This window comes from Phacochoerus africanus, chromosome 15 (genome assembly GCF_016906955.1).
Source record: "Phacochoerus africanus isolate WHEZ1 chromosome 15, ROS_Pafr_v1, whole genome shotgun sequence".
NCBI classification, from domain to species: Eukaryota; Metazoa; Chordata; class Mammalia; order Artiodactyla; family Suidae; genus Phacochoerus; species Phacochoerus africanus.
This window is the reverse complement of record NC_062558.1, coordinates 10,352,391-10,366,766: the sequence shown is the minus strand read 5'-3', so window position 1 is coordinate 10,366,766 and position 14,376 is coordinate 10,352,391. Positions and strand designations below refer to the sequence as shown.

General features: G+C 39.3%; 1 protein-coding gene across 3 annotated transcripts in view; it reads right to left on the bottom strand.

Moving 5' to 3' along the window:
- Positions 1–14,376, bottom strand: part of PPP2R2A (protein phosphatase 2 regulatory subunit Balpha) — an 89,440-nt gene that overhangs the window by 28,385 nt on the left and 46,679 nt on the right. For all 3 annotated transcript variants that reach the window (XM_047759410.1, XM_047759408.1, XM_047759411.1), the window contains exon 3: positions 8,276–8,373. In XM_047759410.1, the coding sequence (XP_047615366.1) occupies positions 8,276–8,373 (98 nt within the window). The remainder of the gene's footprint in view (positions 1–8,275; positions 8,374–14,376) is intronic.

Here is a 14,376-nt window from a genome sequence, read left to right as displayed (position 1 = left end):
ATGTCCTTTTAGGGCCAGACCTGCAGCATATGGAAGTTTCCTGGCTAGGGGTCAAATCAGAGCTGCAGCTGCTGGCCTACACCACAGCCACAGCAATGCGATATCCAAGCCGCACATCTTCGACCTACACCACAGCTCATGGCAACGCTGGATCCTTAACCCACTGAGCAAGGCCAGGAATCAAAGCAGCATCCTCATGGATCCTAGTTGGGGTTGTTAACCACTGAGCCATGAAGGGAACTCCTCTCACCAACATTTCTAAATCTGCTATTCTGCTTGGCACAAAGTACCCCGTTATGTGAATGCTGCACATCATCCTAAACAGAAGCCCTGTTCCTCCAATTAAATAAACATCAAAATAAGCCACGTTTGCATAAATGGTCCTGAATATTGTTAAATCACATCTTGCTGATTTTGAGTCCCATTCTAGTCTTTCCAAATAATTTAGAAAGAGAACACAACCATATTAACAACACCATCCACTTGAGCTTTTTTTTGGGGGGGGGGGGCCATGCCTTGGCCAGGGATGGAACCAGTGCCACAGAAGTGACAACACCAGATCCTTAACTCACTGCGTGACCAGGGAACTCCGAAGTACTATCCATCTTTTGCGATAAGCATGCTAAGGTTCTTCTACATCTATTAAGGTCTTTTGGGAATACTACATTAAGAACAACAACAACAAAAAATCCCATTTACCAGCAGTCATAGGAAATAGAAAACAAAGTTTGCATAACAACCTAGAAAGAACCCAGAAAGAAATTAAAAAGGAATATCTCTCTTCTCACCTTCCTCCTTAATTGTCCTTTAACAATATAAGCACTTCTCCCACACACATACACCTTAGCTTATCATGTACATCAAAAAGCCTCAGAGAAATTTGAAGGTCTGAGAAATCCAAAGCCAACAGGAAACCAGCTACTTCAACACCTTATCACCTAATACGACCATCCAAGGAAACACAGATCCCTTAAAGAAGAGCGGATCAAGATGGCAGAATAGAAGGACTGGAGCTCAACTTCTCTCCTACAAACAACAAAATTCACAACTAAAGGCTGAGCAATCTTCAACCAAATGGGCTGGAACCCTTAAAAAAGATACCCTACTCCAGAAGAAAAAGACGAGGCCACATCAAGAGGTAGGAGGCGTGATTTCGTGATATAAACAACATCATACCTCCCGGGTGGGAAGCTCCACTTTCTGAAAACTAACTGGTTCACAGAGACTCACCTACAGGAGTGAGAGTTCTGAGCCCCACATCAAACTCCCATGTGTGGGGATCTGGCACTGGGAGAAAGAGCCCCTGGAGCATCTGGCATTGAAGGCCAGTGGGGCTCGTGCACAGGAGCTCCACAGGACTGGGAGAAACGGAGACCCCATTCTTAAAAGGCGCACACGGACTTTCACGTGCACTGGGTCCCAGGGCAGAGCGAGGTCTCCATAGGAATCTGGGTTGAACCTGACTGAAGTTCTTAGAGGACATCCTGGGAAAACAGGGGTAGAATGTGGCTTGTCGTGAGAGAAGGACATTGAAAGCAAACCTCTCGGGAATATTCAGCAGGTGCCTTTCTCTGGAAGTGGCCATTTGGGGAAAATCTGACCCCACCCATCAGCCAGCTGCTCAGAAGCCCCAGGGGAAACAACAATCCAGGTGGCATCACAGCCCTGCCCCTCAGTAAACAGGCTACCTAAAGACCCCTCAGGCACACAGCTGCCTCTAGTCCCATCCAGAGACTAAGCCCCACCCACCAGAGGGATTAGAATCAGCTCCAGCTACCAGTGGGCAGGCATCAGCCCCTCCCATCAGCAAGCCTGCAGCAAGCCCCCATACCGACTTCAGCCACAAGGGGGGCAGACACCAGAAGTAAGAGAGGCTACAACTCTATTATTATCTGTAAAAAAGGTCACCACACCAAAAACCTACAAAAATGAAAAGACAGAGAACTGTAACTCAGACGAGGGAAAAAGGAAAAACCCCAGAAAATCAGCTAAGTGAGGAGGAGATTCTCAGCCTCCAGGAAAAAGACTTTAGACTGTTGATGCTGAAGATGATGCAAGACATTGGAAATAAACTGGAGGCAAAGATGGATAACTTACAGGAAACACTGAGCAAAGAGATACAAGATATCAAACTTAAGCAAGAAGAGATGCAAAATGCAATCACTGACATAAACAACTCACTAGAAGCAGCTAACAGCAGAATACAGGAGGCAGAAGAACAAATAAGCGAGGTGGAGGACAGATTAGTGGAAATTACGGATGCAGAACAGAAAAGAGAAAAAAGATTGAAAACAAATGAAGAGAGTCTCAGAGAACTCTGGGACAACGGTAAACACACCAACATCCCTGTTACAGGGGTGCCAGAAGGAGAAGAGAGAGAGAAGGGGACAGAAAAAATATTCCAAGAGATAACAGCCAAACACTTCCCTCACATGGGAAAGGAACCACTCACTCAAATCCAGCAAGCACAACGAGCACCATGTACAACAAAGCCAAGGAGGAATACACCGAGACACATATTAATCAAACTGACCAAAATTAAAGACAAAGAGAAAATCTTGAAAGCAGCTAGGGAAAAGAAACAAGTAGCATACAAGGGAACCCCCGATAAGGTTATTGGCAGATGTTTCAGCAGAAACTCTGCAGGCCAGAAGGGAGTGGCATGATACACTTCGCGTGATGAAAGGAAAAAACCTCCAACCAAGATGACTTTACCCGGCAAGGCTCTCCTTCAGATTTGAAGGAGAAAGCAAAACCTTCACAGATAAGCAAAAGTGAAGAGAATTCAGCAACACTAAACCAGCCTTACAACAAATACTAAAGGAACTTCTCTAGGCAGAAAAGAAAACACAGCAACAGGAAACAAACATGCCACAAATGACAAGGCTCACCAGTAAAGGTATACATACAGTAAAGATACAAAATCATCCATGCACAATTATGCCACCAAAATCAGAAATCATGAGAAGAGGTGGATACAAATGCAGGACCCTGGAGATGAACTTGCAATGAAGAGAACAACAACTTAAAACAATCTCATATACATATAGAGTCTTATATCAAAACTTCAGAATACCTGCAAACCAAACATCTACAATCGATACACAAACAAGGAATCTCTGGAGAAGAAATATATCTCATAGTAAATAAGTGCATAATCCACCATGAAGGGGGTCATTTGACATCATTCTTGGAATGATGAAGTCTTCTTACATCTGATTCTGATTTCCTCTCCATCAAAGAACTTATGATAATTATAATTAAATAATGCAAATGTACAATTAAATAATACAGTTCTACAATTGTGTTATTAATAACCATTTCTCTCCATGGTACAATGTAAGGTCTATAATGTCTTGTGTATCACATCACCTAGAATGGGGTAATGCCTATATTGAAGAATCAATAAGACGTAACAAATTGTGAGGACATATTTATACAGCTACACTGTTTTTTAACCAATTTATGCATTTTATATTTTACTTATTTTCAGAGTGTGTTATTTTTGTTATTCTTACCAGTTAAGTTATTCTTTTTCTTATGCTATATAAAATATTGAATGGTATATAAGGCTTTCTTCTTTATAAATTTTAGTTGCACAATATACACAATTTTAATATAATGCTATTTAAAGAAAAATTGAAATGTAATAGATAATACTAAATAGTAAAGATGAAAGCCATACAAAATGGGATAAAGTATAGAATAAACTTCCTATTTGTCTCAGCATATTTTCCATTCCACTTCTCCAGAGAGAGTCAGTTAATCTGTTTCTTAAGATCCATGATATAATAATCTGTGTGAATGTAACTGTGTTTAAATACATGTATTTTATTCTGTTAAAAAAAAATTAAATTAAGAAAGAAAGATCCCTTAAAAACTAAAGACCACCACAATCTATTCTAGCAGTTGACTGCAATCTCTCCTGAAATCTTCATTATCGAAAACAATATATTACATTATTTGTTGTTAAAAGCCATTACATATAAGCTGTGAAAATTAGTAAGAGGGGTCACCTATTTCAGGAAACGCTATAATACTGGATTAGACATCAAAATTTGGGGCTCTTACTGACTACATGATGGGTGTAATACCTCAATGGAAATTGATGTATGCTCCTGACTCAATTTCCCTACATGCCTTGTTTCTATCACAGAGATTCTGAGATGAGATTAAGATGGTAGAGCTCACCTTCTCTCATAAAAGCAACAAAATCACAACCAACTCCTGAACAACCTTCAACCAGACAGCAAAATGATCAAAAAAGATATCCTACTCCAGAAGACAGAGGAGGCCACATCAAGACAGTAGGAGGGGCGATTATGCTATATAAGCAACCCCATACCCACTGGGTGGGTGGCCCACAGACTGTAAATAACTGTATCACAGACTCACCTATGGGATTGAGAGTTCTGAGCCCCACATCTGCTCCCCATGCCTGGGAATATGGCATTGGGAGAAGCCCCTGGAGCATTTGGCACTGAAGGCCAGTGGGGCTTGTATGCAGGAGCTCCACAGGACTGGGGTAAACCAAGACCCTATTCTTGAAAGGCACACACAGGCTTTCATGTGCACTGGGTCCTAGGGCAAAGCAAAGGCTCCATAGGAATCTGGGTCAGACCTGACTGCAGTTCTTGGACGGTCTCCTAGGAGAAGAGGGGGTGAGTGTGGCTCATTGTAGGGGAAGGACATTGGAGGCAAAGGTCTCACGAATAATCATCAGTGTATGCTCATTTAGAGGTGGCCATTTTTTAAAAATCTGCCCCTCCCATCAAGGTTGAGAAGCCCCAGGGCAAACAATAATCCAAGTGGGATTTTAGCCCCACCCATGGGCAAACAGGTGGCCTAAAGACCCCCCAGGCACACAGCCACCTATAATCTTACCCAAAGCCCCACCCACAAGGAGCTAAGACCCAGTCCCACCCACCAGGGGGCAGGGACCAGTCCCTCCCATCAGGAAGCCTAGAGCAAGCCCGGTAACAACTTAAGCCACAAGGGGGCAGCCATCTATCACAGAGATTCTACATACAAAAAACTATTCACATATGTTAATTACAGGATCACCAGGTTGAAATAAACTACAACTGAATGAAAGACCCTGAAAATGACCACTCTCTCTGACTAGAGAACAGATGGACAGACAGCAAGGGATACCAAACAAGATAATAGGAAGGGGACCCACCACATCTGAAGGGTAAAAGAAGTGAGGGAAAGGTGGGTTAAATATGTCAGTTTGATGTGCCAGGTTCACTGCTGCTACAGTATGACTTTTTCTCCTTAACTAAGGACAATAAAAGGAGTGAGTGGAAATATTTTGGTCCCCAGTCAAGTGAAGTTTAGATTTAGCAAGAAACCCTGCCACTGGGTGGGAGGATAAAGCCACAGTAGTTCAAATGCCACTGTGTTTTGCAAAGAGAGCTAGCATTAACACCAGCATCTAAGAAGTGCTCACTTTGTTAAGGGCTAGTGTACCCTGGAATGCATGTGTAACAGCTGCGGCTGTTAGCAAAAATTGGCCTGAAATTTAGAGATTCAGGTTCTAATCCCAGACCTTTACTGTTAAACTAAGCAATACAACCCTGTCGAATAAACTTTTGCTCGGATTTATCTGAACATTAGGAAAAGATTATCTCCAAGTTCTCTTTCACTTTTCAAATGTAACACTATTTTAACGCTATTAAAAGCCACAAATTCAGAAAATCTAATCTAAATATGTCATGTACTAAAATAAAGGTGCCTCCATTTGTAGGGTATATATACATTTATATGTATATGTAGAATACCCACACCCAACCCATCAATGACATAGACACTGAATGTCTTGAAGACAGCACTAATATTAAAAGCTCCAGGATAAGACAGGGCTTAAAAATGTGGAAAATAGGTAAAGCAAATCAAATTAATATTAAGATCAAGTTTTTTGGGGAAAAGTCAATAACTGCCATCGTTACATAATCTATCACTTAAAAAAATACTCTGACATTTACACAAAGTAATTCTCAAAACATGCTACTAAACTGATGTTCTAGATAATGAATTTGTCTTGACTTCTTTTTCTTTTTTGTCTTTTTGCCATTACTTGGGCCGCTCCCACGCCATATGGAGGTTCCCAGGCTTGGGGCCGAATTGGAGCTGTAGCCACTGGCCTACATCAGAGCCAGAGCAACGAGGGATCCGAGCCACGTCTGTGACCTACACCACAGCTCACAGCAACACTCAATCCTTAACCCATTGAGCAAGGCCAGGGATCGAACCCGAAACCTCATGGTTCCTAGTCCTCGGATTCGTTAACCACTGAGCCACGATGGGAACTCCTGTCTTGAATTCTTGAATGCAGTTTTAAGAATGACAGGTAACTTACACTTTTATTTTATTTATTTATTTTTTTGTCTTTTTGCCATTTCTTGGGCCACTCCCATGGCACATGGAAGTTTCCAGGCTAGGGGTCTAATTGGAGCTGAAGCTGCTGGCCTACACCAGGGCCACAGCAACACTGGAACCGAGCCGTGTCTGCAACCTACACCACAGCTCACGGCAATGCCGGATCGTTAACCCACTGAGCAAGGGCAGGGATCGAACCCGCAACCTCATGGTTCCTAGTCAGATTCGTTAACCACTGCGCCATGACGGGAACTCCCAACTTACACTTTTAAACAACATAAAGCCCCAATTTAAAATGTAGGGTCTTAGAAACCCCCAGTGTAAGCCCTTCAAGATGGAACTGCTCAGGAAGGAAAATTAATTTTAAATGTTTTTCTCCAAACACCTTTCTTTAAAACAAAAAGCATATAGCATGCCATTAATTTTCAGTAAAAAAACAAAAAACAAATCCACAGAAGGGCAAAGAATGCCTACGGCTAAGCTAGCTCTACATTCTGAATAACAAAATTAACACTCACATTTTGGTTAACTAATGTGAAAGGCATCAAAGCACACTGAAAGATGACATGGTGGAAGTTCTGGGTTCTGGTTGTTAGTTTTGCCACTAAATAAATCAAGTGACCTCTTGATATCCTAACTTTCTCATTTGCAAAAAAGGGAACCTGTAATGATCTGTATGGTTCCACTTCAAGATTCTTATGGTCAAGTTTTCAGCTGCTTGAAAAATAGAACAGAAAACTGATCTGGACCCCTTTCCCGCAAGAACATTCTTTGTCAAGAAAAGCTTGAGGCTTACTTTCATATTTTCTTCCAACCAAAAAAGTAATAGATAAAAGTAGACACATTTAGTGTTTGTGCATCTTCTAATCAGACACTATTAATCATTTCTTTTAAAATTAAATTACCTACCTCACTGGGTGTTGTGAGGATTAATTCATTAGTGTTTGTAAAGCACTTTGAGATCCTCAGGTCAAAGGCGCTATAGAAGTGCAAAGTAGTAGTATTATTACTAGATTCTTGCTTATTTAAGGAATTTCACAATCCTTTAAAAGCTAACTCTGTGTTATGATTTAGACAGCTATTGTAAAACCCTGCGATTTTATCCACATTACTTTTAAGTTGTCTTGAATATATTATAGATAGGGGCAGGATGTTTGAAAACAAATGATTCTAAAGGTTTAACTTTGATCTACAAATGGAGGGAGAGAGTAAGGGAAAATCTAGTGTGACAAATTTTGTTTAGCATAAAATTTTAGTGAGAAATCTTGTCAATCAGATTGTGTGCCTAAATTATACCCAAACCCAAAACAAACCTACTTTATAATCACAGATTCTGCAATGAGAAATTCCTTTCTTCAAAGAGAAAGGGAAACATTTTCAAATCAATTCCACTTTAAGAGGAGTACTAAGCTTATTAATTACATTACATATGTATACATGCATCTGTCATTTAAAACCTTTATACTTTAATCACAGTATTAGTATGAACTGATTTCAAAATAACTGAGCAACTCTTTTTCTTTAAACTAGCCTCCCACCCTCAATTACACAAAGCAAACTATGCAATGAGAAGAGGTCAAAGCAATTTTGCTTTGTGGAATTTTAAGAGAAAAAAACTGAGGGCCAAGGCTTAAAACCAGTTAAAACATTTTATTCCACACTCTCCACCCCTTTCTCTAATCAAATATTTTTTACAATTAAATCAAAACAACACGCACATGTACACACACATACACAAAGCTAAGAGAACCAGCTATCTATACATTGGATATTCTGCTCGATAAAAACACTTCTTTAAAAAATTGCCAACAACCTCTGATGATATTTTTCAGCATAAGCTCCAGTCAGTCCCAAGAGCAAACTGAAATTTAGATATTAAACTTTTAACACTTACCTCCTGCTCCTGTTGAAAGATGACGACTCTACCACCTTTATCTCCAGTTGCTAGTAATTCTCCAGAATGATTAAATTCTACTGTAGAAATTATATCTGCTGTATAACCAAAAGAAAATGAAAAAAAAAAAAGACATCAGTTCTTCTTTCCCAACTCACTAGTTTCTTGGTGAAAATTTAGCATGTTTTTCCTAATATATTCCAAGTCTGTGTATCAACCTGCCATCAGAAATAAAGTAAATCTAAAAAGTTCATGAATTATTTCAGTTAAAAAAAAATTCTCCCCAGAGTAAACCAGCATGACACTATTTTATTTTATTTATTTATTTATTTTTGGCTGTACGCACAACATGTGGAAGTTTCTAGGCCAGGGATCAAACCTGTGCTTCACCAGCGACCTGAGCCACTGCAGTGACAATGTCGGATCCTTAACCTGTTGCACCACAAGGGAACTCCCAATATGACAGTATTTTAACAAATAGGAATACCACAAATAATAAATGCTAGTGTTTAATATTACACTATATTCATGAATGTAAAGATACCAAAAATTTGTGAAATACTCTATGAAAGCACCATTAAATATTGATAATTATTGTGCCAACTTTCTAATATACTTTTATAAGTTTCTGTACATAAAACTAAAGATAGTCTATAAAATTAAGACAGAAATAACTAAAAGGAAAAAAATTTTAAATGTGAAAATAATTCCTGATGAAATTTTAACAGTCATAAATAAATTCAAATTATGGCCTCTTAATAAATGTTTGCAAATAGTACACACTTATACCAGCAATGCTTTGTGCTATGCACCTTCAATATGCACAGTTCTTCCTGTGGCTCCCAAACACAGCAGAGACTACCAGAATCAGTCATGTTACACCCAAAGTCGGTGCTACTTTCCAGTCAAGTTCAAATAAAATTATCAGGGTTTTTTCCTTGCTTTCTGACACCAGAGCCATTTTCCTAAGGAAAAAAATCTAAGTTACAGAATTGGGCATTAAGATAAAGCAATTATACTATACAATTCACCATTGTTATAAGTTCTTCACTATAAAGCATTATGCCAAATTAAGAAAGACCCCATCATATGCATTTTACATAAGTAAACTTTTACTACAAGAGTCTTTCTACATTAAATACTATAAGAATTTAAGAATGTGACTTTAAAGAACACTACGTATTTTATTTTCACTTTTTTTTTTTTAGGGCTGCACCCACGACATATGGAGGTTCCCAGGCTAGGGGTCTAATTGGAGCTGCAGCTGCTGGCCTATGCCACAGCAACGCAGGATCTGAGCCATGTCTGCGACACACCACAGCTCATGGCAACACCAGATCCTTAACCCGATGAGCGAGGCCAGGGGTCAAACCTGCAACCTCATGGTTCCTAGTCAGATTTGTTTTTGCTGTGCCACAACGGGTACTCCAGAACACTATATATTTTAAATTTTAAAACTTACTGACCGAATGTATTGTTCTGTGTCAATAACCTACCCAGTACTGTATTTTATCATTTTCTTTTTAGTGATTTTTCCAAGTCCAGCTTGACTCTGGAAACCTTCCTTTGCTTGTCTCCACTGCCTAGGTCCAAGGCACTTTATCTTTTTGGAACTCTCTGAGAGCCTACTGAAAGTTACACAAACTCACTTATTTTAAAATTCAAATCCCTCACATAGGCATCACTTTGGAGATGCAAACGTCTTCTCTTGTTCTTTTAAGTCCAACTAGGCCAATTTCCCCTACAGTACTGGTAGTTTATTATTTCTTTGGCTAACTCATGAAATGAACTGGTTAATTTGAATACAAAGCCATGCTGGGAGTTCCCTGGTGGCTCAGCAGGTTAAGGATCTGGTGTTGTTACTGCTGTGGCATGGGTTCGATCCCTGGCCCAGGAACTTGTGCATCCCATAGACTCGGCTAATAATAATAATGATAATGTTAATAAAGTCATACTACACCAAAAATATCTAATCTCTGAACTCTAGAATTTGCTCTTGGCTACGTGACATGTACACCCCTGACAACAACTTCAGATTCATTCTGTTCACTAACTGGAAGTGAACTGGCTCAGTATTTAAATTTATCTCATCCTTCCCCAAGTTCAAATTGTTGCATTCACTTAAAGACATCACAAGTCCTTGTTAGGTAGAGAAGCTGGTACAGCTAACACTTAACAGGGGATATGTCCATGAGCACAATCTGACCAGCCTGGCTCGCCTCCTGCAAGGGAGAAGGGAAGAGCAGGGAAGAAAAGTGTGCTGCAGGATAGGCTCCATTTCTAATGGGGGAGAAATCATGGACAGGGGGACATCTAGAGGTGATTATGTTGTTAAGGAGATCATTATAATAAGAGGACTGAGATCTGGGATGGAGAGGGTGGCACGGAGATTCACACCTATATTATAAAAATCAAGGAATAAAACAGCAGGCACAATACCCCCAAAGTACTGAAGACATTACTGACTCACATAGCTGGTTATGAGGTCACCGAACATATGAAAGGGAGAGGGAGAAAGGAGAAGTATGCACATGTGTCTGTGTTCTGACTGCTGTTACCATTAAAATATATCAGAGGTACATGACTGTAAGAAGTTTACAACAGTGCTGTTGCTGAACAGTGCTTTCTTACGATGGAAGTGTTCTATATCTGTGCTGTCCAATACAGTAATCACAAGCCACATGCGTCTCCTGAATTTTTAACTTTTAGCCCTATGTACCTAGTGGCTACTATAATGGACAACCTAGAGCTAAAACATTACAGAGTGGGGAGTTCCCATCATGGCGCAGCAGAAATGAATCTGACTAGGAACCATGAGATTGCAGGTTCGATCCCTGGCCTTGCTCAGTGGTTAAGGATCTGGCGTTGCCATAAGCTGTGGTGTAGGTTGGTGGCTACAGCTCTGATTAAACCCCTAGCTGGGAAACTCCAAAGGCTGAGGGTGCGGCACTAAAGAGACAAAAAAATGAAAATAAAAATTAAAAAACAAAACATGACAGAGTAGACACTGACTTCTACTGCAAAGCCAAGAATGCTAGAATCAAGAGCATTCTGAACCTTTAAATAACGCATTATGGGTAAAATAAAACTATCATGCACATGTACACACACACATACACATGTGAGTTGTTACCCCAAAGAGCAGGCTAAAAATATAAAAAAGTATTTCATGAAAACTTAGATTCCTGGATACGAGTTTTTTTTTTTTTAGGGCCGCACCTGTGGCATATGGAAGTGCCCCAGGCTAGGGGTCAAATTGGAGCTGTAGCTACAGATCTGCGACCTACACCACAGCAACTCCAGATCCTTAACCCACTGAACAAAGCCAGGGATCAAACTTGCATCCTCATGGATACTAGTTGGGTTCATTACCACTGAGCCATGATGGGAACTCCATGGACACCAGTTTTAAAATAAACTATTAATGAGAGCCTCAAAAATCTGATAACACTGCACCTTTTTTTTTTTTTTTTTTGCCACACCCACAGCATGCAGAAGTTCCTGGGCTAAGGACTGAACCTGCACCACAGCAGTGACAATGCCGGATCCCTAATCTGCTGAACCACCAGGGGACCCTGAGAACACTTTACTCTTGAGATTAAGGTAACTATCATATACTTTAAGACATTAACCTCATCGTCACACTCATCAATACTGAACTCAAGGCATGGTCCAATATAACACATAAACTAGGTCTGTTCTCATAAACAACAAAGAACAAAAAACTTCCTCTTCTAAAGAGAAAAATAAACTTTCCTATGACCAATAAAAATGTTATTTCACCAATGTTTTTGTTATATGATCAAAAAATGCTTGTTTTTTTTTTGTTTTTTTGTCTTTTTGCTATTTCTTTGGGCCGCTCCCGCGGCATATGGAGGTTCCCAGGCTAGGGGTCAAATCGGAGCTGTAGCCACCGGCCTACGCCAGAGCCACAGCAACGCGGGATCCGAGCCGCGTCTGCAACCTACACCACAGCTCACGGCAACGCCGGATCGTTAACCCGCTGAGCAAGGGCAGGGAGCGAACCCACAACCTCATGGTTCCTAGTCGGATTCGTTAACCACTGCGCCACGATGGGAACTCCAAAAAATGCTTGTTATTAATCACATAAAAGAACATTCTAACACAGTCAATAAAAAGGAAGTTAATAGTAATGCTCCCTTTCAGAGCATTAGTCAATGGTCCTATTGGGCATTAAGTCAACACACAGCTATTTTAGGCACAAACTGACTTCCAAATTGTACAATATAAAGGCAAGATTTAAAAAGCACGATCCAATTTTTTGGTAAGAAATCTTAATGTTTTTGACCTTTGTTATAAAATTCTACATACTATTTGTAAAAACCAAGGATTTTATAATGTGTTACATAGAATGGAACTCTAATTTCTTCCAACCTCTCCTTTTTAAAACATCAGCACCCAGGTTTCATCCTAAGAAGATGTAATAACTGCTTTCTTTTGCAGGTAGAATGGTAATTGGTGGTGAAGGTGGGAATGACAACAGTGTTATTACTGGTCTGCTTTTACTTCATCAGGCACACCAGGCCTCATTACCGACCTTCTCTACTTCTTATGTATTATGATAAACAGAATAGGACGCAATCAGATAGCCAAAGATTCAAAGATATAACACTCTTGGCATAAAAATCAGGTAAGAGAAAATTAATAGACAGTATATATAAATGGTAGTAATGTAACAATAATTACTGTAAAGTGATGAAATCATTAACTCTGACGCTCTCTAAATACTTCAATTCTTACACCACTGTAAGACACTTTATGGGGTTACTCATTGATTTTATAATTCCATTTGAGAACTGTAGTCCAAATAATTAATCTGAAAAGAAACCACTTTAAAATTAGCAACAACAAAGTTGTAAGTGAATTATTTATACACAGGCATACCTCATTTTACTGCACTTTGCTTAACTGCTCTGCAGAAGCTTTTTGTTTTTTTTTTTAAAAACAAATTGGAGGTTTGTGGCAGGTCTGTGTGGAAGAAGGCTATCAGTGCTATTTTTCCAACAGCACTTGCTCACTTCATGTCTGTGTCACATTCTGGTAATTCTCTCAACACACCAAATATTTCCATTATTATTATATTTTTAATGGCGATCTGTGATATTTGATATTACTATTGCAAAAAGACTCAGATGGTGGTTACCATTTTTTAAGCAATAAAGTATTTCTTGAATTAAAGTATGTACATTGTTTTTTAGACATAATGCAACTGTAACATTTAACAGACTACAGTACAGTGTAAACACCTTTTATATGTGCTGTAAAACCAAAAAATTACTGACTCCATTTATTGCAGTCATCTGGAGACAAATCCTGAATATTTGAGATGTGCCTATAATGAAATAAGCTGAATGTATTCCAAACATCCGATAATGAGGAAATATAAAAGTAACTTCTAGTACACAGACTGGAAAATTACAGCCCACCAGCTGTTTTTCTAAATAATGTTTTATTGGAACCAGCCATGCCTATTTGTTCATATATTGTCTGACTGCTTTCACTTGACAACCACAGGGTTGAACAGTTAGGAGAGACTGAAAATATTTATTATTTGGCCCTTTACAGGAAATGCTTGTCAACCCCTGCTCCAGTATATTAACATAATTGCATATTAATATTTAAAGAATATAACATATGTGAATACAAAGACATAACTAATGTCAAAGCACACGCTGTCTACATATATATACAACTATAATATGCCAAGCACGTTACTAAGTGAGCATTAATGTATTTCTCACTTAACCCTTACAACACCACTATGATATAAATATCATTTTCAAATAATATGACAGTATAGGAAAGCCCTGAGAGATTAAGTAAGTTGCCTATCACAACTCTGTCAAGAGCCAGAGACAGGATTCAAATTTAGCAGGTGTGAACAATCATATGGATAAGGTGGCAGCAGAGTCCTATAAATCACTGGGTGATAAAGAAATTATGTGTTAAGTGTCCAGTTTACTGCTTCTTTCTCACTGCCAAAATGCCTGTATTCAATAAAACATTTAAACTATATCAACGTTATACTAGTTACTAACAACCACATTACAATTATCTGTCTGTCCCTACAGTAAAACTAA